The following is a 26,323-nucleotide window of genomic DNA, read 5'->3' on the forward strand; positions in this document are numbered from 1 at the left end:
AAGGCACTGCAAGAGTCACACAGCAGAGAGGAGACTAGCATTGGGTCACAAGGGAAGACACTGCAAGAGTCACACAGCAGAGAGGAGACTACCTCAGGGTCACAAGGGAAGACATTGCAAGAGTCACAGCAGAGAGGAGACTAGCACTGGCTCACAAGAGTAACACAGCAAGAAGGTGACTAGCACAGGGTCACAAGTTAAGGCACTGCAAGAGTCACAGCAGAGAGGAGACTAGCACTGGGTCACAAGTGAAGGCACTGCAAGAGTCACAGCAGAGAGGAGACTAACACAGGGTCACAAGGGAAGGCACTGCAATAGTCACAACAGAGAGGAGACTAGCACTGGGTCACAAGAGTCACACAGCAGAGAGGAGACTAGCACTGGGTCATAAGTTAAGGCACTGCAGAAGTCACACAGCAGAGAGGAGACTAGCACAGGGTCATAAGGAAAGGCACAGCAAGAGTCACAGTAGAGAGGAGACTAGCACTGGGTCACAAGTTAAGGCACTGCAAGAGTCACAGCAGAGAGGAGACTAGCACTGGGTCACAAGTTAAGGCACGGCAATAGTCACAACAGAGAGGAGATTAGCACTGGGTCACAAGAGTCACACAGCAGAGAGGAGACTAGCACAGGGTCATAAGGAAAGGCACAGCAAGAGTCACAGTAGAGAGGAGACTAGCACTGGGTCACAAGTGAAGGCACTGCAAGAGTCACAGCAGAGAGGAGACTAACACAGGGTCACAAGGGAAGGCACTGCAATAGTCACAACAGAGAGGAGACTAGCACTGGGTCACAAGAGTCACACAGCAGAGAGGAGAGAGACTAGCACTGGGTCATAAGTTAAGGCACTGCAGAAGTCACACAGCAGAGAGGAGACTAGCACAGGGTCATAAGGAAAGGCACAGCAAGAGTCACAGTAGAGAGGAGACTAGCACTGGGTCACAAGTTAAGGCACTGCAAGAGTCACAGCAGAGAGGAGACTAGCACTGGGTCACAAGTTAAGGCACTGCAAGAGTCACAGCAGAGAGGAGACTAGCACTGGGGTCGCAAGGGAAGGCACTGCAAGAGTCACAGCAGAGAGGAGACTACCACAGGGTCACAAGGGAAGGCACTGCAAGAGTCACACAGCGGGGAGGAGACTAGCACTGGGTCACAAGTTAAGGCACTGCAAGTCACAGCAGAAAGGAGACTAGCACTGGGTCACAAGTTAAGGCACTGCAAGAGTCACAGCAGAGAGGAGACTAGGACTGGGGTCACAAGGGAAGGCACTGCAAGAGTCACAGCACAAGGGAAGGCACTGCAAGAGTCACCGCAGAGAGGAGACTAGCACTGGGTCACAAGGGAAGACACTGCAAGAGTCACACAGCAGATAGGAGACTACCACAGGGTCACAAGGGAAGGCACTGCAAGAGTCACACAGCAGAGAGGAGACTAGCATTGGGTCACAAGGGAAGACACTGCAAGAGTCACACAGCAGAGAGGAGACTACCTCAGGGTCACAAGGGAAGACATTGCAAGAGTCACAGCAGAGAGGAGACTAGCACTGGCTCACAAGAGTAACACAGCAAGAAGGTGACTAGCACAGGGTCACAAGTTAAGGCACTGCAAGAGTCACACAGCAGAGAGGAGACTAGCACTGGGTCACAAGTTAAGGCACTGCAAGAGTCACAGCAGAGAGGAGACTAGCACAAGGTCAAAAGTTAAGGCACTGCAAGAGTCACACAGCAGAGAGGAGACTAGCACTGGGTCACAAGTTAAGGCACTGCAAGAGTCACAGCAGAGAGGAGACTAGCACAAGGTCAAAAGTTAAGGCACTGCAAGAGTCACACAGCAGAGAGGAGACTAGCACTGGGTCACAAGGGAAGGCACTGCAAGAGACACAGCAGAGAGGAAACTAGCACAGGGTCACAAGGGAAGGCACTGCAAGAGTCACACAGCAGAGAGGAGACTAGCACTGGGTCACAAGGGAAGACACTGCAAGAGTCACAGCAGAGAGGAGACTAGCACTGGGTCACAAGTTAAGGCACTGCAAGAGTCACACAGAAGAGAGGAGACTAGCACTGGGTCACAAGGGAAGGCACTGCAAGAGTCACAGCACAAATGAAGGCACTGCAAGAGTCACAGCAGAGAGGAAACTAGCACTGGGTCACAAGTTAAGGCACTGCAAGAGTCACACAGAAGAGCGGACACTAGCACTGGGTCATAGGTTAAGGCACTGCAAGAGTCACAGCAGAGAGGAGACTAGGACTGGGGTCACAGGGGAAGGCACTGCAAGAGTCACAGCAGAGAGGAGACTAGCACTGGGTCACAAGGGAAGACACTGCAAGAGTCACAGCAGAGGGGAGACTAGCACTGGGTCACAAGTTAAGGCACTGCAAGAGTCACAGCAGAGAGACTAGCACAAGGTCAAAAGTTAAGGCACTGCAAGAGTCACACAGAAGAAAGGAGACTAGCACAGGGTCACAAGGGAAGGCACTGCAAGTCACAGCAGAGAGGAGACTAGCACTGGGTCACAAGGGAAGACACTGCAAGAGTCACAGCAGAGAGGAGACTAGCACTGGGTCACAAGTTGAGGCACTGCAAGAGTCACAGCAGAGAGGAGACTAGCACAAGGTCACAAGTTAAGGCACTGCAAGAGTCACACAGCAGAGAGGAGACTAGCACTGGGTCACAAGGGAAGGCACTGCAAGAGACACAGCAGGGAGGAGACTAGCACATGGTCACAAGGGAAGACATTGCAAGAGTCACAGCAGAGAGGAGACTAGCACTGGGTCTGCAAAAGTCGCACAGCAGAGATGAGACTAGCACAGGGTCACGGGGTACAAGGAACACCGGAACATTTCACCACAGAACAGACAGGCACAAAATACCATAGTACAGCAGACTACAACACCTCCATTGAGTCACAGCCCATGCACGACACAGCATTGTCATCGAGTCCCAAAGGCCGCAAGGCACAACATTACATTGTGCCAGAGCATGCACGGCACAGCACTAACACTGAGCCATAGGGGCCTGCAGGCACAGCACTAACACTGCAACACAGGGGTCGCAGACACAGTACTAAAACTGAGACACATCGGCCTGCAGGCACAGAACTAACACTGATACACAGGACTAACACAGGCACAGGGACCTGCAGGCACAGCACTAACACAGACACAGGGGCCTGCAGACACAGCACTAACATCCAGATACAGGGGCCTGCGGTCACAGCACTAACACTGAAATACAAGGCCTATGGGCACAGCACTAATATTAAGACACAGAGGCTTGCAGGCACAGCAATAACACAAAGACACAGGGGCTTGCAGGCACAGCACTAACACCAAGACACAGGGGCTTGCAGGCACAGCACTAACACCAAGACCCAGGGGCTTGCAGGCACAGCACTAACACCAAGACACAGGGGCCTGCAGGCACAGCACTAACAAGGGGACACAACACTAAAACTGTGACACAGGGGCCTGCAGGCACAGCACTAACACTGACACAGGGGCCTGAAGGCACAGCACTAAAACAGACACAGGGACCCGCGGACACAGCAGTAACACAGACACAGACCTGCAGGCACAGCAATAACACGGAGACAAAGAGGCCTTAAGGCACAGCACTAACACTAAGACACAGGGGCCTACAGGCACAGCACTAACATTGTGACACAGGAGCCCACAGGCACATCACTGAGACAGCACTAATACTCGGACACAGGGGCCTGCAGTCACAACACTAACTTTGACATACAAGGGGCTGCGATTACAGCACTAACATTAAGACACAAGGGCCTACAGGCACAGAACTAACACTAAGATAAAAGGGCCTGTGGGCAGAGCACTAACATTAAGACACAGGGCTTGCAGGCACAGCACTAACACTAAGACACCAAGGTGTACAGGCACAGCACTAACACTAAGACACAGAGGCGTACAGGTACAGCACTAACACTAATACTAATACACAGAGACATACAGGCACAGCACTAACACTGTGACACAGAGCCTTACATGCACAGCACTAACACTGTGACACAAAGGCCTGCAGGCACAGCAGTAATACTGAGACACAGGAGCCTGCAGGCACAGCACTAATACTGTGACAGAGCACTAACACAGAGGCACAGGGGCCTGCAGATACAGCACTAAACAGCCACAGGGGCCTGCAGACACAGCGGTAACACAGGCCCAGAGACCTGCAGGCACAGCACTAACACTGAGACAAAGAGCCCTGCACTCACACCACTAACACTGAGTGATGGGGGGCTGCAGTCACACCAATAACATTGAGTGACAGGGGCCTGCAGGCACAGCACTAACAATGTGACACAGGGACCTGCAGGCACAGCATTAACACTAAGATAAAGGGCCCTACAGGCACAGTGCTAACACAGAAACATGGGCCTGCAGGCACTGCACTAACATTGAGAGACAAGGGCCTGCAGGCACAACACTAACATTGAGACAGGTGCCTGCGGGCACAGCACTAACACTGAGACTGCAGGCATGGCACTAACAGTGCAACACAGGCCTGCAGGAACAGCACTAACACTGAGACACAGGGACCTGCAGGCATGGCACTAACAGTGCGACACGAGCCTGCAGGAACAGCACTAACACTGAGACACAGGGACCTGCAGGCATGGCACTAACATTGAGATACAGGGGCCTGCGGGCACAGCACTAACATTAAGACACAGGGGCCCTCAGGCACAGACTAACAATGAGACACAGGGGCCTGCAGGCACAGCAGTAATACTGTGACACAGCACTAACACTGAAACACAGGGGCCTACAGGCACAGCACTAACACTGAGGCACAGGGGCCTGCGTCACACCACTAACATTGAGTGACAGGGGCCTGCAGGCACAGCACTAACACTGAGACACAAGGACCTGCCGGCACAGTACTAACACTGAGACAAATGAGACTGCAGGTACAGCACTAACACTGAGACAAATGGGCCTTCAGTCACAGCACTAACACTGAGACACAGGGGCCTACAATCCCAGTACTAACTTTGAGACACAGGGGATTACGGGCACAGCACGGGCACTGGGACACAGCACTGTCACACAGGGGCCTGCAGGCACAGCACTGACACTGAGAAACAGGAACCTGCAAGCACAGCACTAACACCGAGACACAATCCTAACAGAGACACGGAGGCTTGCAGGCACAGTACTAACACTGTGACACAGCACTAAAACTGAGGCACAGGGACCTGCACGCATGGGACTAACACCAAGGCACAGCCCTAACAGAGACGGAGGCCTGCAGGCACAGCACTGACAGTGTGACAGTACTGACACCGAGACACAGGGGGCTGTAGGCACAGCACTAACACTGAGACACAGGGACCTGCAGGCACCACACTAATACTGAGACACTGTCCCAACATAGACAGGGAGGCTTGCAAGCACAACACCAACACTAAGACAGGCGGGCCTGCAGGCACAGCACTAATATTGAGACACAGGGGCCTGTATACACAGCACTAACAGTGACACAGTACTAACACTGAGAAACAGGTGCCTGCATGCACAGCACTAACACTGAGACAGAGTCCTGCAGGCACAGCATTAACACTGTGACACAGCCCTAACACTGAGATTCAGGGGCCTGCAGGCACAGCACTAACACTGAGACACAGAGTCCTGCAGGCACAGCATTAACACTGTGACACAGCCCTAACACTAAGATTCATGGGCCTGCAGGCACAGCACTAACACTGTGACACAGCCCTAACACTGAGATTCAGGGGCCTGCAGGCACAGCACTAACGCTGAGTAAGACCGTACTGGAAACATACAGTACCACCGCTGGGTTCCAGGCATCAAGGCACAGCACTAACATTGCCTGGCACGATCATCAGCACACAGAGCCCCTGTTTTATCACAGTGTGGGTGCAGTCATATGTATTGAGGTCTCATTTTAGCCAGGACAAAAACATGCATGTTTTCTTTCAGATCCAGCCATTGTCCACCACCTTTAAAGGAAGTCTGTAGAAAACTCTGCAAACGTGGCCCAAATCCCAAATTACTCTGGACCTACAGTACCACAAGAAAATTAAAAGAATGCTTGAACGTGTTCAGGCGAGACAGCACCAGCTGCAGGGAAAGCGTAGCTTATCAGTAGCCACTTTTTCAAGTAAACAGCACTGTGCAGCAGGGGCCCGTCCATACAGGCTGAGGGGCCATGCACCCTACTTTTTTTCCTGACATGAAGAGTGTCTATCAGGCTGAACAAAAGTCATCCTGACAGATACTCTTCTGTTTCAGGTAAGGCAGCCAGGAGTTAGACACGCGCCAAATGGACAGACTCCTGGCTGCAGGAGCTGAATTTTCCTGGTCTGAAGAATTCACAGCTGCTGTGGGCGTGACCTCTTCAGCCTGGCAAAAGTGCCGCAAGGCACTTCCCCTGTGACATGGGGGAGCATCACTGATTGCCTCGGACCTTAGCCGACTCGGTTTTAAGCATGGACGTGCCCTGGGCCTAGTGTAAATCAGTGACACCTCATCAGAGGGGGGGGGTGGGGTCAGAAGTCTCACTGACCCCATCCCAATCTGTGAGGAGATTGGGACTGCTGCCTTCCCTCACTGGCTGACCACAGGACAGCCAATGATGGAAGGCAGCAGCCCCAACCTTCCTGGGACCTCCGATGCGGAGCTGCTGCTCTTGTGGTAAGTATTTTTTTGTTTTTTGTTTGGTGCGTGCGTGTATGAATGTATGTGTATTTGTTAGTGAGTGTTTTGAATGGGTGTGTGAGTGCGTGGGTGAATGAATGGGTGTGAGGTGTACGTGTGTATGGGTAACCTCCCCATCCCCCCCCCTCGTAAAATAACCGGCTACACCACTGCCACTGTGTGTTAAAAACTCCATCTGATGTCAGATTCAGAAAAACAGGTCATGCAGTTAACCAAGAGCAGGGCGGCGCACAACCTCTATTGGGCTGAAGGGGCTTCAGTTCCCCTCCCTCTCCAATCCCTCCGCTCGCCCCGCCGCGGGGCACAGCCCGGGCCATTACACCTTGGAGGGAACTGGCCTCACAGAAAGCCGAAAACTGATCGGGAAGCGCGTCGGAGAGGATGCTTCATTTTCTTTTAAAGGCAGATTCAGCCTCTTCTGCTGCTACTGAATGTTTTCCGAGGAAGGGATGGAGGTAACTGGTGATTCACAATATCCTAGGGTGCAGACCTCATGGTGGGGACTCTCGCAATGTAGGCAAACTGCTAGATCCTCACTATGGTTTAAAAGTAGAGCTAATGGTTGCCAATTAATACTGGGATGAGAGACCTATCATCGGCTCTTAAAAGTGGATGTCGTCTACTTCCCTAACTCCACTGATACCCTTCGAATTTCTAAGAAAACAAGGCAGAAAATGAGAAATTGTATTGCAAGAAATAGCATTTATGTATGCCCCTTATTACCCAAGAGGCGAGGTAGCAAGCACTATATAAAGGCAATAAACCGTAAACTTTTTTTTCTTTTTAAATGGGTTTTCAGAAAAGGACAAATTGGCAGAAATGGGCAGAAAATGACAAATTGTCTTGCAAGCTATTGCATTTATATACAGCCCTTATCGCCCACGAGGAGCGGTAGCGAGCACTATTTAAACACAATAAAGAGAAGACTTTTTTTTTCTTTTTGAATGGGTTTGCATAGGCTCAGTCCAGACTTTTCTACCAATAGCATCACATCCTCCATTCCTGTATGGGCGGAGGGGGCTTGTGGTTTTTCTTCTAAAACAAATTCAAGTAGTGGCTAAAAAACATAAGAACCTGCACAGCACAGTGGTTTTGGCAAATACGATTATGGGCATTACTTTTTTTTTCGGTGGTGCCCATGGATGGTAGCAGTAACAGGGACAATAGAATTATGCAACGAGATGACCAAATTATGCGGCAGGTTTGACTAAATTATTTGGCAATTAGAGGGATACTATGTGATGTAATGTGGCACATTTTGTGATAGTATTACGTCAATATTTCATCATTTATATGCATCTGGGTTAAGGTTCGCCTTCACCAGTACTAGTTTAACACCCAAAATACAGGCAAAAGTAACTAATGGTGGCCCGACAACCTTTCTGTAAGGCCTTCCACTGTACTTCAACCGGTCACTGCATTTTCAGTAACTCTTGATCCACTGGACCAATAGATCTGGCTTTTATTTTAAAAACTGGCATGTGTAAATGCTGTTTGCGTGTGTTAGGACATGAAAGGCAAACCTGTTGGCTTTGCTAGTGTGTGTCCTCATACTAGCTCGGAGTATGCCTCCGCCCTCATTGGGTGAAGCGGTAGTCCCACCACCGTGGCTTGAACTACTAGCCCCCGCTGAGGGTCAAATCTAGATGCGCCCCTGACCAAGAGCCAGATAAATGCTACGGAGCCAGGCAGAAATGCCAGGCCACAGGGAAAATTACAACGCAAGAAAAGAAAACAAAAAAAGAGCGGATAATCAGACGGATACCTCTAGCCAGTCTCAGCCCAGACCAAATTTGATGCTCTACTTGGTCTGCCTCTGGGCGAACAATATTTGCTCTAGTTTAACCTTCGAATTCAAGGAGGAAGTGGGATCACATGGGGAAGCTAGGGTTAAAAGAAGTTTGATGACAACTGACCAACTAACAAAAACCACAGCTAACTAGGAACTGTGGTAATTATGATGACATTCGTGATGCACAATTGAAAGCTTTCACACTGACAAACTCACCAAAACTATAGCTTGATAGAATTATGATGAAAATATGCTGAAACTCGTGGAGAAGCACTGAAATCTTTTTTGACACATGATTCCCCACCATACAAGTTGCACGTCTAGAGATGCTGGGAGTGGACATTAATATAACTCAGACTAGATATGTAACGTGCTTGGTTTGTCATTCTGTCCTTGTCCAACACTTTCAACTGAAGCAAATGTGGTCCACACACCATGAAAACATTAGTTTTATATTTCAGAAGTTCAGGTCTGGGACAACTTAACACAACTTACTCCCATTTTCTCTTCCAAGGATGCGGTGGTGGTAGTACCCCTGCTCCCTTTCTGGGGTCCGCATCGGGTCCGTTGTGTCCTTAAGGAGCAGCCTCTCCTGTAAGTCCTTGAGAAGTGAAGTGGCGGCTTGGATGGTGGTGGCAGCACAGCCATTCTTCACAAGTCAGAGGACAGATGCATCCTTGGTTATCTGGTCCAGTGGTGCTAGAGGCCATAAAGCCTCAGAGCCCTGAATTGAGTCGATTTGACCCCATGAGACTGCGTTAAGAAGAGTGTATTGCCTGTGGAACTACCGTCTATGCCTTTAAGGCTAGAGGAAAGGACTGCCCATTTTCTTTAGGTGGACAAACAAATGGCAGATGTCTTGGAGAAGAAAAAAAATGTGTCTCTTGCCTTGAGAGACTGGAAGACCTATGCTGCATTAAAGACAGGAGTGGTGATGACTCCCCCCAACTGATGGGCTTCAGGATGAGAACTGAACAGTGATTGCTGGTGCATGGTCCAACCAGAGTTCATGGGTCTAGCGCAGTGTTCATGAAGTCCTAAGCAACAACTATTTGGTAGTCCCTTTGCCTAGAAGGGAGTGTGGACATTTATACTTCCTGGGCATAGTTATGAGTAAAGTGATCTCCTGGTTGAATTCATGCCAGAGATGGACCCCGAGTTGGCTAAGATAATGATGTTTGCATGTCTCTGGTAAAGACCCCGGGACTGGTAGAATTTCTAACCACAGCTCTTCAGCCATTTACCCTCCTGCCTGAAAGAGAGTAACCCAGCTTTCTGTTTTAAAGAATCTGCTATCACCACCACAGAAAGCGCTCAGAAATTCTATGAAACCAAGACTAGGTATCCTTTAGGGGGCCATATGTGTTGTTCAAGGACTTTGTGATGCTTGACTTGGAGAAAGAATTTCTAAAATATCTTCTGTGTCTATTTGATATTCTGTAGGGCCAGACAGGGTGAGGGGGGCTGTTGCAAGATTCTCTCAGGGATGCTAGGGCATCAATAGCACCACCCAAGCCTTGGTCAGGGCAGAATGGGGCACTCGGCTGGACCCAGGTCACCATGACCACTATTCTCCGGATCAATGTCCAGTTCTCCCAACCATAATCTATTGCAATACGGCAGATTGGGAGACTGGTCCAAAGGAAAATAGTCTATCCCTAATACCCATCTAAAGCATCTAGGACAGACTGCTGGATGTGAACCAGAAAAACAAGCCTCTTGGAAAGATCTTTTGACTGCTAAAGCAAGAGAGCCTGCAGCTGTGTAGAAGAGAACTGCATTAGCACTTGTGATTGTGGGACTAGGGTGGTCTCTCCGGCATGAGGCTCTCTTCAGCATTCAGGAAACGAGTATGAGCTGAGGATCGAGTACAGCATGGAGTTAAATCTGTAGATGAATCAAAAGAGATGGCCCAGTTGCTCTGGGTCTGATGGATCATATAAGTGCATCCTATCCAGAACAATGCCTACTATCTCTGGAGGAAAAGAGGTGGGAAACTAAAAGGAACAGAGACCAGAAAAGATGGACCAGTGGTAACAAGATGTTTTTTTTGGAGCTCTGCCAATGAGGGTGACCTCTACTTGGGAGCACATATGGTGCCACCGGATGTGGCTTCTCTTTGGTAGAAAGGCATGTAAAACCTACCTCTGATCACCGTCCAGTCATCACAGGCTATACATGCCCAAAGCCTTTGCTTGGGGGACTAGTCAGGTGAAAACAAACTGCATCCACTTGCGTTTGGTGTACCTTTCCGAAAACCCACGTAATACACACAGAACGAATTCAATGTGAAAATCTTGGGAAGAAATATTATCAGAGTAGAAAACAAGGAAGCAAAGGTTATTGTTCCTACAGACATTTTGATGGTAAATATCAACTCTTCTGTTTTAAATAAAGCAGTGTCTTGCAAGACCTCCCATGATTTCGCAATAGAATTATTTTGAACTCACTCAGGAATCTGGGAGGAAATAATTATCCTTGGATTACCGTGCACGATACATTACCATCATCAGCAGGGGATGGCAAACACAGAAGTGACTCCAAAGATTTAAAAAAGGATGCTAGGGAGATAATGTGGAGCAAGGCTGGAGGAGAGGGGTAGCTTCAAAAGGTATGGGATCAGAATTTTATTTTAACTATTTTTCCAGGTTTATGGATTTCACAGTTCCCATGACGAGGACACGCTCTAGTGCAGAATCGGGACACTGCTATGTTGAGGCCCAGCGAAGCCTCTGACCATGAGGCTCAGGACCACTGTTTATGAGTCTGTTGGGTCTAAGCTAAGAGTCATTCCTGCTGGTAGTTATTGAACAAGCTACCACACTGCCCCTGTGCGCCCCTACCCACCCCTGCTTCCTCTACCGAGATAGAGATGCTAATGGATGAATTAACCTCCTAATACTTAAATTCAACCAAACATTCCACAGTGCAGTAAATGAGACTGATAGGCAAACTAGGGTGCTTGTGTAAGCAAGATAACAAGGCAGACAAAGACTTTATGGCACTCTCACACCTAGATTCATATGAAAATATCTGACTTCAGAATGAAAGCCTGTTGAGAAGACCTCGTACTAAACGGCTCAACACAAATGAAAATGTACCTCACCAAAGAGATGCTGACCAAAGGACTACTACCAGAATTAACATGCCACAGAATCAGAATAGTTTTGTGAAAGTCAGTGAACTGGAAGAGCGGCAGATGGAAAGCCTACAGGCACAGCATGGAGTTATAAATTTATGAACACAGTAACGGAAGAACAGTGTGGGACTAAGAGGGCTGGTTCACCAACCCTCTGTAAGGATCCATGCTCTTGCGTGATGCTCTTGCGTGATGCCCGCACCATATTGGCCGCCCTTGGATCCGTCCATCACTCAAATTGGGAGACCAGAGCTGCATGGCAGGACGGTCCTAATCAAATGGCATCTCTCTGCTCCTAGGTCAGCCCATGGAAAAAGATGAAGACAAAACCCCACGGCTAGCACCCAAAGCCACCTCTGCTGCCGCCAGCTCAACAGATTACCTTTGATAAAGCAGCTTTACTTGGATCAAGCAAGAAACGCTCACACAGGCAGTCAACAAAGCACCTCCATTTAAAGTGCCTGCGCTCACAATGGGAGATTTTTTTTTTTTTTTCAAACCTCTTTATTGGCAATTTTAAACAGTTTGGCATTAAATAAGTTCAGCTGTAATTAAAGCATGTAAAATATCATGGGTAGGATTCCTTTGTATGTATTAGACTCGTACAGCATGCTATTGTCAAAGAAATGTCCAATCACTCTCGAGTCTTAATTCTTAAGCATTGTCAATGTGTTGCATCAACACCAGTCTGTTTAATGTTTTTACGAAAACCTCGTAGCCTATGTGTGTATTCATCAACAAATTGAACAAACTTAAACCCAAAAGAAAAGAAAACGAAAAAAAGGGAAACTAAAATATCATAGAAAGGCAGGCAGGAATTGTTAAAGTCTGTCTATTCTTCTGTGGGTATCCGCTAAAGGCCGAAGATCAGAGAGGACCATGTTGCATTACTTATTCTTATCGGTCAAGCCACCACAGTAAATGTGTTACTTCCATTCTCAAGCAATAGATATGTTTACGAGCCCAGGATCCAGGTTACCCATTGTTGTGCAACTCTTGTGTTCAGTCCGCCAGTACTCATGTTCCCTTTTCTAGCTCTGTCTGGTCCTGGTTTATCGCTCATCTTATATAGGTCTTCCCCAACAGGTTTTTCTCTATAGCTTGAGTCCTTAGTCCGAGCTCTCCCCTATGTCAGATTCAGTCACTACAGCAGGATTCAGTCACTACAGCAGGATTCAGCCACACATCAATTATCTATCCCAGAGATGTGCTATGGGGCACATCCTAATCCCACTAGCATCCTCTTTCCAAAGTGCCCGCCCTTCCGCTCCTGCCCACTTTGTGAGATCTTTTTCCCCTGCAATAAAACTTGGACCTCTGGCCGATTTCCAGGCCATTGTAATACGCCTCCTCGCCAAAGCTAGCGCTAGCTCTAGCAATCAGGACCCCAACTTAGCCTTTCTCAGTCCTGAGGAACTTCCCCAACAGACATATCTCCAAGGTGCAGGGAAGCACGCGACCAAGTGTGTGGTGTAGTTTGTTTATTACTGCCCTCCAGTAGACCTGCAATAAAGGGCACTTCCACAACATGTGACAGAATTCAGCATCAGTCAGTCCACATCTCGGGCATCCCCGGGCCTCCCCACCATACATCACTTGTAACCTATGTGGCGTCAGGTAGGTCATGTGTAGGAAGTTAAGTTGAATATACTGAAGTCTAGCGGTAAGGGAGACACTCTGGGGTATGACATCATCCTGCTCCATTCTGTATCCGGTATCTCTTTTTCTAATATCCCTTCTCATCTTTCTCTCAATCTTGTTAGGGGTGTATGCCCCGTGTCACTCAGTGCTCTATATAACCATGTAATCACCCTCTTTGCCAACCCCAAGAAAGAATAAGTTGGAGTACTTTGTGTGTAGGGGGTTCATGGCGACCGCATTGCCATAATTCTCCAAAAGCATGGGTTACAGCTTTGTAGGACAGAAACTGGGAGTCCGGTACACTACGTGTGTCAATGAGATCTCCCAGTAGAATAAGCCCACCTTCTTGAAAACAATCAGCAACAGTCCTTAGACCCGCAGCCAACCAACTCTGGAGCCCCACTGACGTAAAATAAGTAAGTAACTTCAGTGCCATGTGGGAGACCCACTATATGAAGCCCTGGTGCATACGCCACAAGTCTACGAGCCCTCACATGACTCCTTTTCCAGGAGTATAGTGCCACCTTCACCAGTATCGCTGGGTGGGGGATCGGCACGTCTGCTCTCAACAACCTCAGTAACAACCTGTCCTGATAAGGGACCAAACCCAGTTGCTCCAACCCTCCCTGTTGAGTCCCCCCCCCCCCCCCCCCATCCATTGTAGTTGGGCGGCTAAGTAATACAACTCATGGTCTGGCACTCCCATTCCCCCTTCCATTGGGGTACGTTTCAGGGTTGCAATGGATACTCTTTGTCTACTTCCATCCCATGTAAGGTCTCTGATTAATGCATCCACTCGACTGAACCATCCCATCGGAATAGTAATCGGTATATGTTTGCAAACAGATAAAGTAGGTGGGGCAATACTACCATCTTTGTTACCGCTATACGAGCCATCAAAGGCAGTTTCAGTCATCTCCAAAAGATGACATTGCTTTTTATGGAACAATATGCTCTACCCAGATTACCCTCATATACATGTACCATGGTGTGGTAAATTTGGATAGCAAGGTATTGAAAGGAAGAGGTCTCCGACTTGATTCCCCGAGGGAAGGGCTGTAGGGGGTGAGTATCCTTCCTAGAGGAAGGCAGGTCTTTGCACGCTTCAGCTGCAGACCTGATACCCTCCCAAACTCCTCCAGTCTTTCAGTAGCGTCTAGTATCCCCTCGCCCCCACCTTTCATTGTTTTCTAGGTATAGTAGCAAATCATCCGCATATAGTGAAATAATGACGGTGGCCACCTACCAGTAGACCAGACTGCATCCCTTCTGTTCTAAACCAGGCTGCCAATGGTTCTATGGCAAGCGCAAATAATAAAGGAGACGAGGGCAGCCCTGCCTAGTCCCTCTAAAGATGGCATACTCTGAAGACATAGTAACCCCAGTTCTTACTCTAGCAGTGTGTTCTGTGTATAAAAGTGTCACCCACTTTATGCAGTCTTCTTCCAGGCCCATGCGCTGCATGACCTTGATCAGGAAATCCCAACGGATAGAATCAAATGCTTTTTCAAGGTCTACCGACATAAGCGTGGCTCATGTCTGATGGAAGTTCAATGTGGGCAGAACACTAGCAAGTATTTCTAGAAAGTATTTCTAGCAAGTCACAAAAAACAACTATTATATTACAAAATTGATCTAAAACAGCAAAATGTCAGCAAAAGGGGAGCACATAGCAACCACCACAGTTATGTTAGCCTTCATTTGTTGGAGAGAAAACAAGCACTGGCAAAGACCAAAAGGCTGAAGTTAAATGAGATTTGCAGAATGTGGATCAAGTAGAGCACATGAAAAAAACTGAGAAGTTTAAACAAGGTTTCTTGAAAAATAGCAAGCTGACCATTTACTGCTCCTTAGAGAAGGAACCAATTTTTTACCACACAGAGATTTGCTGTTGTATTCCTTGGACAGGGATTACTGCTAGAGGGCTGGCCTAGCCCAAGGTCAACAGAAGGCTGCACACAGCTACCGGGATTTGTGACCCACATGGAGGGCGACCTGCATGAAGGAACATTTATTTAATGTGCGGCGAGCAGGTTACAACAACAAAAGGGTAGCAGGAAGAGGTATGAGAAGGATCAGCCCTCTGGTGGTAAAAAGATAGTAAAGATGCGCGTCCTTAGATCTTTTCTGAAACACCAGAGAGAGGCAAAGTATGTCTGGAGTACGTGGGAAGCTCATTCCACAGGTATGGAGCACATGATGAAAAGGGCTGGTTCTGTGTCAGTTGTGTGTAGTCCTCTGTATGCTAAGCCTGACCAAGGAAGTACTCTGCATGGACGGGGACCACAAAATACCTTAATTTTGCAGACTAGGTGGTTGGGCTATTTGATTAGAAGCCCTTGAGTAACAAGCTCCAGAAGCCTGGTCTTTAAGCAAGAAGAATTTCCCCTGATCTTTAAGAACCTTAAGATGTTCGTCACCACTGGCATTTCCAACTTCTGCAGAGAATTAACTTCCCACCATTAACTGGACTCGCATCTCCAGACCTCCTCTGAAACATACAGAGATTGTAAGTCATTTTCATAGACCAGTCGGTAAAGTCCACAATACCCAGAGAAGCCAAAATAACAACCAGCCCTTGACTTCAAGTGTGCAGAACTCACCTCTCAAACACAACTACAACACATGGGTGTGCTCATTATAAACAGAGGATTTCAACATGGTAAGGAACGAGAATGGTTTAAATTTGTCTCACCTTGAACATGAGCCTCTGTCGGCGTTATTCCAAGTTTCTTAAAGTATTCATCCGTCTCTGGATCAACTACCAAAAGCCTGGTTTCATCCTCTCGCGACTTGATGTTTGAAACCACCTCTGAATGTTTCATGCCTTCCACGTTCTGTCCATTCACCTGCACAGAGAAAACCAATACAGTCAAGCTGTGCACAGACAGATACGGCATTAGCACGCATAGACATCTCATTGCAACTTTAGGTATACCATGTAAGCAGCAGCCTGATACAAGTCACAACCGTGCCATGAATACAGCCTCCCTAAGATGGTCAACAGGATTCAAATGGCACCTTTCTTATAACCAACTGCGCTTTGTTGGAAACCCAGTTCCCCAAAGAAGCTACCAGAAACCAGAGGGGCAAATCCCATCCACCAATCCAGTTACTGTCAAGGGCACAGATGAACCGACTACCCCAGCTTAAATGTTATGGGCATTTATAAGGCGCACACCAGGACGGTGGTATGGTTTTGTGTGCTTTTAGGGTTCAGTGTTGAATTCTGAAACAGTTATCAGGTTTCTATTGCTAAGGTATGATTTTGCTTGTAAAGGAGTTTTAAAGCTAGTGTGTCATAGTTCCTCTATATAGTGGCCGTTTCTTACTCACTGAACTGCAGTGTATGCATTTGGTGTTTCAGATGGGGCAAGAGACACACTCACCCACTTCTCTGGGGTGATCCCTGAATCCAAGCTCTGCTGGAGAGCCAACTACCGTATCAACCCACTGTTGCCACCTGAAACATCGGTCGTATAATAGGCTGTGGGCCCATCACCTGAGAAAGGACATCAAGTGGGGCTCCTGGGACGGTCCAGCCAGCTACCACTGCCTAAGCATCCACACAGCATCGGATGTATTGTCTACATCACACGTTTGCTAAGGTGAATTCTGCGGTGTCGAACGAAGGTCCAGGAAGAGAAGATCCATGCTCGGGTTTTGTGGTATACTCTAATGATACATTTGGAATGAATACATCTACTTGTAGCTTGTATGCCTAGCTAGTGATTATCCTAAAGATAAGTTATGGATCCTTTCCTCCTTGGACTTACAAAGAAGACCCCAGCCCTACCCTAGGAAATCACAACAGCCCTGTGAACAAAGCAATGCAGTAATCTCATGGTTGTGGGCCTGCTTTTAAAACTCAAATGGCCACTTCTGTTCGTGGCTCTTCTAAGTGTCCAACTAGCCCCCACCGGCCTTTCAGGTCAGTAGTACTAGTGGGGGAACTCCCTGCTGCAGGCATATCTGGACCTGGAAAAAGGTAACAGGTGTGGCCGGGGGTTCACCATAACTTTGGCCTCAAATTGTAGCCTTTTCTGTAATAAAAGCTACTTATTTCAATGAAAATCGTCCCAAGCTACTAATACTATTAGTGTTGTAATAGTGAGCACATCACACACAATTACATTAGTAGTCACCACATGCAAGATCGTCTGTAGTGGTCCCCTCAGTGCATCAGGCAGGGATGCCAGCACTAATGTAAAAAGGTGTTAGGAATTTAGAATGCCTATACATGGATAATGTGTGTCAGCCTTAGCCACAATGTTCCTGGCACCAAGGTAATAATAAGAGTAACATGTTTCCTCAGCACCACGACTGAACTCTCATATCGGCTTTAACTATATTTTGTAAGGTCAAACGTTTTTCTGCAAACATCAGCTTCTGAAAATACATTAATTTTCATCTTGAATACTTGATTTTCAGTTTTGATATCGATAAATTCATTAAACCACACAAAAGCTTCTTATTAAGTAGGCTGGTCTGCACATGGTGGGCTACTTACAGGTAGCTAGGGATCTACCAGTATCTCATGAGATCCTCGTTGAAGAAGCCCGATTTAAGGTTCTACAGGTATACTGGGGCAGGATGGTGGTACATCACCAGAAAGTAAATATGTGAGGAATCAGGGAGTTTCACCTTGCAACCCAGAAACTCATCTACAGTAGCACAGTCCTTAATAGACTTGCCTACTGTAATTTCAAGGTTTTCTCTCAAAATGATAGTAACCCTGCCCATGGTCTGATCTAGTTCGATGAATAATCGGGAACCCAACTGGAACAACACCAACTAAATCTGGCCCAAGGGTCTCATTTAATGCAGAAGTAACTTACTATGCAAAGGTGTGTTGTCCCAGCTTCTCTTAGTTTTATGCAAAGCTTAGTGAACGTGATGAACTGCAGGGAGTAACCTTAAGTCTGTCTCTGTGCCTGTGACATGGTTGGTTTCGCTCGCCACATGATGCGCACTTCTTTGGTTAGTGCTGTTGATGCCTTCGTGCAGCACTTGGTACCCTTAGACTCACCAATGCATCACCTCCTGGGGCTTTGGGTGCACACACTTCTCGCCACCTGAAGGCCTTTGCTGGCGTTGACATGGTAAAGCAAAGATTCCAGAGGCTGAAATGTTAGGCAAAGTTTGTGATTTATACTCCGACATTGCTGGAAATAGACTATGGTCCTAAACCAGTGCGTGAGGCCTGTGGGAGAGGGGCACATCAACTACACAAATCTTATGTGATGTTAGGAGAGTGGTATAAAGTGCTCCGTCAACCAGGGAGGTTTTATGGCGCTATATCTGACAAACTTTACCCCTCCAAAGTGCACGGAGCGCTGGCTTGCTGAAGTCACGCTGCCCTGCAGTCACCCGTGCCTACTACCGTGTGGCAAGCTTCTTGTATGCCACTTGCCTTTATGGAATTCTGCCTTTTCATCGCAAACTGCAATTATCTACGTTTTTCCAGATTCCTTTGAGGTGGGGGGGCAGGGGGGGAATGTTATGTTTGGCTCCCCCAGTATTCCTCTGCTGCTACGTGGTAGTTAAAAGCAAGGAACAGATGATTGCAATTATTCCAGCCATACATAAAAAATATATAGATGGTTGAAAAGTGAATATCAGGTTGTTTTCCAACACTGAGTTCTGAGTAACACCATAGACAACTCGAGCTTCACTCTCATCTTCCATACAATGTCATTCAGAACCTCTCAGCGAAAATCATCCCCGTGGCCATGGTTACCCACGGATGGGATGGGCGTTTGTCTGTTTGCAAGGTATGCCCCCAGGCTCGAGAACCAGGACGTTCACAAGACTACATGGGAACACTGGTGACTAATTCCTCACGGGTGTCCACTCCGTTCGCCCACATGCTTGACATCAACAGAGGTCATTATAAAGAGTGTTCTTATAGTGCTCTGGATGTGGAATGTACCCTAGGCAAAAAGACACAGGTTATTTCGACATTTCTTCCAGCTACTGTATTATGTACGCTCTGCACACTGAGGGTATCAACCCCCACCCCCAAGCAGGGAAAGCAAGGCGTTCTAAGTTATTTGTGGAACTCATCAATTTTAACGGTACCCGCATTACCGACATATGAAGAATGGAAGGCTGAGTTGGCCGCACATGGATTTTAACTGTACCTGAAGGTCTGGGTGAGCGCACACACACGTGTGCCTCCGACTGGGTAAAGGGTGTGCGATTACATCTAGGGCTGCCGCCTTTGGAAGTGGGAAACTAGGTTCGAGTCTGTAATGTAACGGGTGCTCATGTAAAGCGTCTCAATTCCAATGGGTCGAGTTCGCGCTGTATAAAACTGCAACAAAAAAAATCGACCTCTTTGGTCTGACCTACAGAATTACCTGCAGAAACGAGACAGCTTGAGATACTATCAAGAAAAATAAGGGGGGCGCGCCTGCGCAGCGCCACACCCCGAAAGGGAAGGCCCCCGTGTTCCTCACATCCCTGTGGAGAAAACTATGTGCACAGTTTATTTTTGTTCCTGGAAGTGAAAGCCAACACCTTTGTTTTTTTCCCCTTCTTTCTGTTGCTCGTTACCTAGCAACCCTTTGCTTCTTCCTCCCCAGCCAATGGCTGGCGGTGAGGTTCAGATCTGCTTCTTCCGTGATGCTCCCGCACGCCCTGGCTCCCGTTCCCTTCCCGTTTGCTGTGCTCCTCGAAGGCCTGTGACCTCTGCTCGCCTGCACCTATGCCCCGCGGTCGGCCCCGGTCAGCGGAGCCAGGCTTCCCGCGGATGCCCCTGCTGACCCCGCTCCGCACAGCGCGGCTGTTCTTCATGTAATATTTACAGACGTGTGCGAGGCGGACAGGTGCGGTATCACCTTTCCGTGCTCCCAGGAGCGGCCTTTATTCCCCACCGCCCTGGTGGGAAGACAGAACTGCCCGACCCCAGAGAACGTTTTAAAGGCGGTGGGACCACTTTCCACAGAGCGCAACCTAATTGTACAGATTCACATTAAAAAAAAAAACACTGCCCCAACACAACAGCTGAGGCTGACAGTAAGAGCTTCGGCGAAGGTTTTACACCAGCGTAATCTCGCGTAACTCCCAGCATTTCGCGTTCTGCCTAATAAGTAAAATGTTTAAAACGAAGCCATTAGGTCACGTAGCGTAATTTAAGAAACGTGCAAACAGAAGCCATCATGTTAGTTTGCGTAACTGAGATTCCGTTCGGATTAAAATCTTATTGCTGGAGCACAGGAGTAACATGAAAAAACAAAACACCAGCAGCTATGTTTCGAGTCGCTTGCGATTTTAGTTTTTTTTTTTTTTTTTTTTTTTTTTTTTTTTTTAAACACACACAATGCATCCCTATGTTAAAAAATGAAAAGTGCGCGCTTCGTGCTAAAATACAATACTAAATGCTTGTTTGACAATTTGTAAAATGTATTCAGGAATTTTGCGTAATATCTGCAAAGAAAATGACGCTAATTTCTACACAACTAATTTAAAATCTATCACAGCAGCAAAGGTGGTGGGGTCTCGTTGGCGACTCGCAGCAGAATTGTGTCCCCCATCTCTGTATTCAATTTCTGAACTATCTCCAAGCATACACACACTGTGAGCTCTGTGTTGTTACCAGCGTACTGCAAATGGCCTTACTGTTGGATGCATCTCTCCTTTGCTGGTCTGAAACTCACAACACTCAGGCCATATCTGGAATAAGCCTCAAGGGGTGTGATGTGTCGACGAGGGTGACAGGCTGCTTTTTCAGTAGCTGTAGTAGAAGTAAAGGGGTACTGGCTGAGGAGACAAAATAGCCTAGTCATGAGGCCTAACATCTGGGGAGACAAATGCGTGAGAGAGGTCCATGCGGAAGTCTTTCAGAGATGGGCTTTCATGAAGCAGTTCAACAGGCTAATCAGTGTCATCTTCAGGTTGAGACAATGCCTAGCTCACCATGTAGCGTGAGGAAGTAAGACTAGTTCCCAGTTAAAATATAACTGTCCACACAAACACAGATCCTCTCACATTTATACGGATAATTGGCTGGTGATCAAAATATAGTTCATCCTCATCTCTCAAACAGCAGTTCAGCTGGAGACTTACTTTTTGGAGCTGTGTGTGGATTGCTCTCAAAGGTCTATCACAGCGCCTTTAAAGCTGGCTCTTAGGTCGAACTGACCACTTGCATGTTTATTCCAGCACAGTCATGAATCGTCCAGCAATGCCAGTGGTCTGAGCCTAGAGGGGTGTGACGTGATGCTCGAACTTCATGTAATCTACAAACTTCTTGAAATCCAACCACTGAGACTCGTTGTGTGACATAATAACACTTGGGTATTTCCTTCATCAAGAAAATTCTGTTCAAGGCCAAAATAACCATCTCAGCAGCTGTATCTTGGTACAGAGACTTCTAGACGAAATCTCAGTTATCTATCACCACCAGTAGGTACTGACCTGATTCAGTGGGGCCCCTAAAGTGAACATCTACTTTCTATCCATCATCCTTATCTGGAGTGGCTCAAGTCCTCTGTCCTTTCCAATATTTTTTTTCACATTTGACAGTTTTGAAACATCTTTTCAAAAAGCTGTTTCTTAAGAGGAAACCACACTTTTTGGCACAACACCACTCTAGTGGCCACTATGCGCCTCTGGGCCCTTCAATGCTTTGTTGAAGAACCACAGTGAAATCAACAGGGTTCCCTTATGATGTCATTTTAGATCAGAAAATCGATTACGAAAACCTTCAGATCTTCTCTGTGCCTCCACAGCTTTTTAGTATGCTAACAATGCCTTTAACAACTAAAGTTGATGTGCTCAGTCACAGCAAGTTGGATACGACTGATTACGAACTGAACTAATTTCAACACATTTCCTTAGGTATTCCTCCTACCTCACAAGGTACCTGCAATCAATGCTTGTGACAAGGTATTTTCCAGTGGGATATGGGAGAAAATCAACAGGATTGTGGTGCTTGTCAACTGTATTGAAGGAGTAATCTTTAAGAAGCAGCCCGAACATTTAAATTCTTGTTGGCATCTTTACCTTGGGATTTCCGACTATGGAGGAGTGGGTCAGATGATCATCTCGAACTTTGATTTTTTTTCCATGTACCAAGCAGACAGAAATTCTCAGTCTCAAACTATCACCTGGCTTTCTCTCGGTTTGTGGGTAAGAGGTTGCAGGTGTAGTAATGCTGCTCATGGGATGAGCAGTGATCCTTATCAATGCCTCTGCATGTTCTCATTGGGCAAGTTTGGCACCAAGTCCCACTCAGCTAATCAGTATTCAGCAACAGATCAATTTAAGTCATGTTGTGTGCTTCAGCCATTCATCTTCTGATGGCTTCGAAACTGGCTTGGCAGTGTTGGGAAATCACTGTAAAATATGTCTTTTTTTTGGTGTGATCTCTCAGCAGAGCCCTTATAAGAACACAATCTTGTATGTACTTTGCACAGTAACTGGCCATGTCAAGACATGATCGAAGTAGTAAGAAGTTATCGGGCACTGGTACCGAAGCGAGAGTGCCTTTCTTAGCATCAGAGCTCATACCATCAAGAAATAATTTATACTTGTTTCCACTATGACTCTTTAAACTACCCTGAACATTTCATCATGTTCTTACTTGGACTCGCAAAATACAACTATATCATTTTAAATCTCACGGTTTGAGATGCCCTGAATTATTTTCTTTATTTTTTCGAGAAAAACTAGCTAATGATACCCAACACGCAGTCGCTTGTAATGAGTCAAGCCCAAGTGAGAGGCAAACTTCTGTCATATATTGCAAGGACTTCTTTACTTCCAACTGATACGTATGGTCTATGTTCAATGTAGAAAATGGCTGAGCACCATTCAACTGATTTGTCATGTGCTGGATGCAAAGGTGTCGCTTTGTCTGGATTGTCAGATTGGGTTGTCACATGCCCACACGGACACAAATCTGGCCACGTGACTGCCGTAAGGGAACAAGAACAGCTGGTGACACACAAGCTGTGGGTCCCTTTACAGGTCCAGTCGTGAGGTGCAGGAGAAGATTTTCACTTTAAACTACAATCTGTTTCTGTATGTTGAAGGAAGCACTGCTGTGGGTTTTATTTCTGCCTAAAATGTTTGTTCCTTACTATGCCACGATCTAGACACGGCTTTGGAACATCTAAACATCATCTCTATTGTAACAACTAACCAACAGGAATCCAGACCAAGTTTAAGTGCAGATTGAAAGGTAAGCAGCTACTATAAAACATACGATGAACACAACAGAGTAGGCAATATAACCTTCATGTGAAAAACAATTACAGGAGTATTCTCTGCAAGGCAATAGTTGGTGCATGCAATGCATGTGGATTCGGACAGTGGTTGTTTTAATCGAGATACCACTTGCCAGCCTGGTTAATTCAGTGTTGGTCATGACATGAGTGGATGCACCAGTACCCCCACAGAATGAGGACTTTCTTGCCACATAAGTCAGTGTCCAGCACAAGTCCTGCGATGTTGTCAATGAAGTACATTGACATTTCTCAGTGTTGTGCAAGTCACAGACGCAAAGGATTCACTGGTGAACTTTCTTGAATGGCGATCCCTTGAGCACGATGACTTGGTTTCTGAATGCAATCCCTAGCCATAGTTGAGCATTTTTTGGAGGCTTCTGTAGGGTGGATAAGCTCTTTGCAGATCTTTGAAGTTACTGAGTGACCTTAAGAGAACTTTCATCCAGCATGCCTTGCAGTCAGTCACCTGCAAGCAATGAGCATTTTCCTGCATGCAGAAGTAACATGACAGCAATCGTACTCTCTCCTTGTGTATCCTGGCACAGAATCCTACCTCTCATACGACATACCTCATTATGCAAAGTAGCAAAAGTCATGCGAAAAAAACTGCACCTGACTGTATGCATTGGGCGCTGCACGTGCTACCACGAGGATGTCTTCAACCCGCCTGCTTCAGTAGGAGCTGTTCCAGAACACAGGTTTGCACTCGCTGTTTAACATCTACCTTAGGACACTCAGTGACCTGCTGTTAGTAACCTGATGGCAAGAGATATCCGTGTATCAGTCACCAACGTGAGAGGTTCCTTACACTGTCACAGAGCCCTGATGGAGGGACAGTGAAGGAGCAGAGGAGACTCAAAACTCAAGCTCACAAATACTACACAACAATGCAGGTATCAAGACCCGACCATCTTCTACCAGGGTCGGACTAGCCCATAGGGAAATCAGGCAATGTCTAAAGGGCTGGTCTGATAGGTTGTGTGTGTGGGACGGTCTTTAAGATGTTTGTAGGCCTCTTCTATGGTCTGCTTGGGCCGTTTTTTCACTGTTAATGCTACTGATATTTAAACAAACATTTTCTGTAGCAGGCACAAATGCATACAGTCTCCCATACCCTGCAAAGCACTTATACAGATGGTCTTTACCATCTGCAAACTGTCCCAGTCTGCAAACGTGCCGCTCTCCAATTCCCTACTGGAGGCTACTTTTATTTTGGTGCATGGAGTTCCATTGTGTCCTAGTCCAACCCGGTGATCTACAACCGGCCTCCTCATTGCTAATGCAACATTACAGGCATCAGCCATGTTACTCTTTGCAAGTAGTGTTACCTGGGAATCCGCTCCCAATTTTAATAGCTAAAAATCAATTCAGTCTCCCAGCAGGGACTATTTTATATTGGTGCACTGAGACCTGACCCTCCTTCAAGCACTCAACACTTGCAGCTGCTTTTTCCTGTTAGAACACACCATTCAGAATGACTGCATGTGGGATCAACGGAGGACAAGATTATTTTTCTTGAGTTAGGGACAGATATCCCAGGATCCTGCTCAAATGCGAGCAACTGAGTTGTGTGCCATTTATCGCTACTGCCAAACACCATATTAATCGAGCACTTAACCAAAAACTGTATTATGGGAATGTTCTATAGGTGGGCCACCGGCTTACAGTCTATGCTGCAGTCAATACGTGCCAAACACTGCAACCCTGTTAGTGTTTGACTTGAAAAATAGCGAGAGGGTCTCAATTCAATTTCAATTAAGCGTTTATGTTTTATTAAGAATCCAGGTAATCTGAACACAAAAAAGAAAAAAGCCCGGATCTATAATAAAATGGTCGCGGTGGCTGGAGGGAAGGAAGATCTCAATTAATTCAACCCCTTTATCTGCTTCTCCCGCACCCTCGCAAGATCCCCTTTGCATGCGCAGAACAACATCCTATAGCTCACTGAGGGAAAGGACCCACAGCTCAACTCACTGATGTGGGCAGCAATGACAAAACTTGTCTAGGGTTTCATGTGTTGCCACACATAAAAGACATGGTGGCAATTAGATTTGAACTGTCGCTTTTGGAGCAGGGCAGGGAATGATTTACTAATGGCTGGTCCTTTTCTGCAGCAGCACAGTGAGCAATAAAATAAATAACTGTAATGCGAGCCAGAGGAATTATCCGTGGCAAGATTGATTTAACCACTTGGTTGCTAAGGATGTGATCTCCCCGTCCCCAGTGCAACCAATCAAGTGCTGTGGAAGGTGAGGTGAAACACATACACCCAGATCTGGGAATCCCTCTGGTGTTGGCACTAAATAGCTGCAAGGAAAGAACTTCTGGCTGAAAATTCCGACTACTTCCAGTGTAATTGGTGCTGAAAGGCAGAGACACTATCCACTATGTGGAGGAAATTGGGGGGATTACCCCCTAATCTGTCCTCCATAGAGAGGGATATGTTTATATATAAATAAATTAAAAAAAATTAAATGTAGTTTTGTCTTGGCATTAGCCTGCACCTACCGCCCCGACCCAATTGTCCTCTCCCCAAGCCCCTGAAGCCCCAAAATCTATTTTCCCTTTGAGTGGAGAGCATGTGTAGAGGGTTACTCCCAATTTGCCCATCCCCAAGGGAGAACTAAATATCCAGGTGGCCAACCCAAACCAACAATTCCTGGTGCCTCTGAACACCAAGTGTAGTTTAACAAAAGGGGGGTGAGATCAGTCATTCCTGAACCTGTATATAAACTTAACGCATGTGGCAGTAACCAGGTGAAGACCACACCGGGGTCACTCAGCCCAAAGTTTAAGGGATTTCTGTCTGGTACAA

The 26,323-nt window shown here is 46.9% G+C and overlaps 1 protein-coding gene across 2 annotated transcripts in view; it reads right to left on the reverse strand.

Annotated features, from left to right (window-relative positions):
• Nucleotides 1-26,323, reverse strand: part of NHERF2 (NHERF family PDZ scaffold protein 2) — a 232,889-nt gene that overhangs the window by 36,825 nt on the left and 169,741 nt on the right. For both annotated transcript variants that reach the window (XM_069209755.1, XM_069209754.1), the window contains exon 4: nucleotides 15,969-16,122. In XM_069209755.1, the coding sequence (XP_069065856.1) occupies nucleotides 15,969-16,122 (154 nt within the window). The remainder of the gene's footprint in view (nucleotides 1-15,968; nucleotides 16,123-26,323) is intronic.

The sequence above is a fragment of the Pleurodeles waltl genome, chromosome 10 (genome assembly GCF_031143425.1).
Source record: "Pleurodeles waltl isolate 20211129_DDA chromosome 10, aPleWal1.hap1.20221129, whole genome shotgun sequence".
In the NCBI taxonomy this organism is placed as follows: Eukaryota; Metazoa; Chordata; class Amphibia; order Caudata; family Salamandridae; genus Pleurodeles; species Pleurodeles waltl.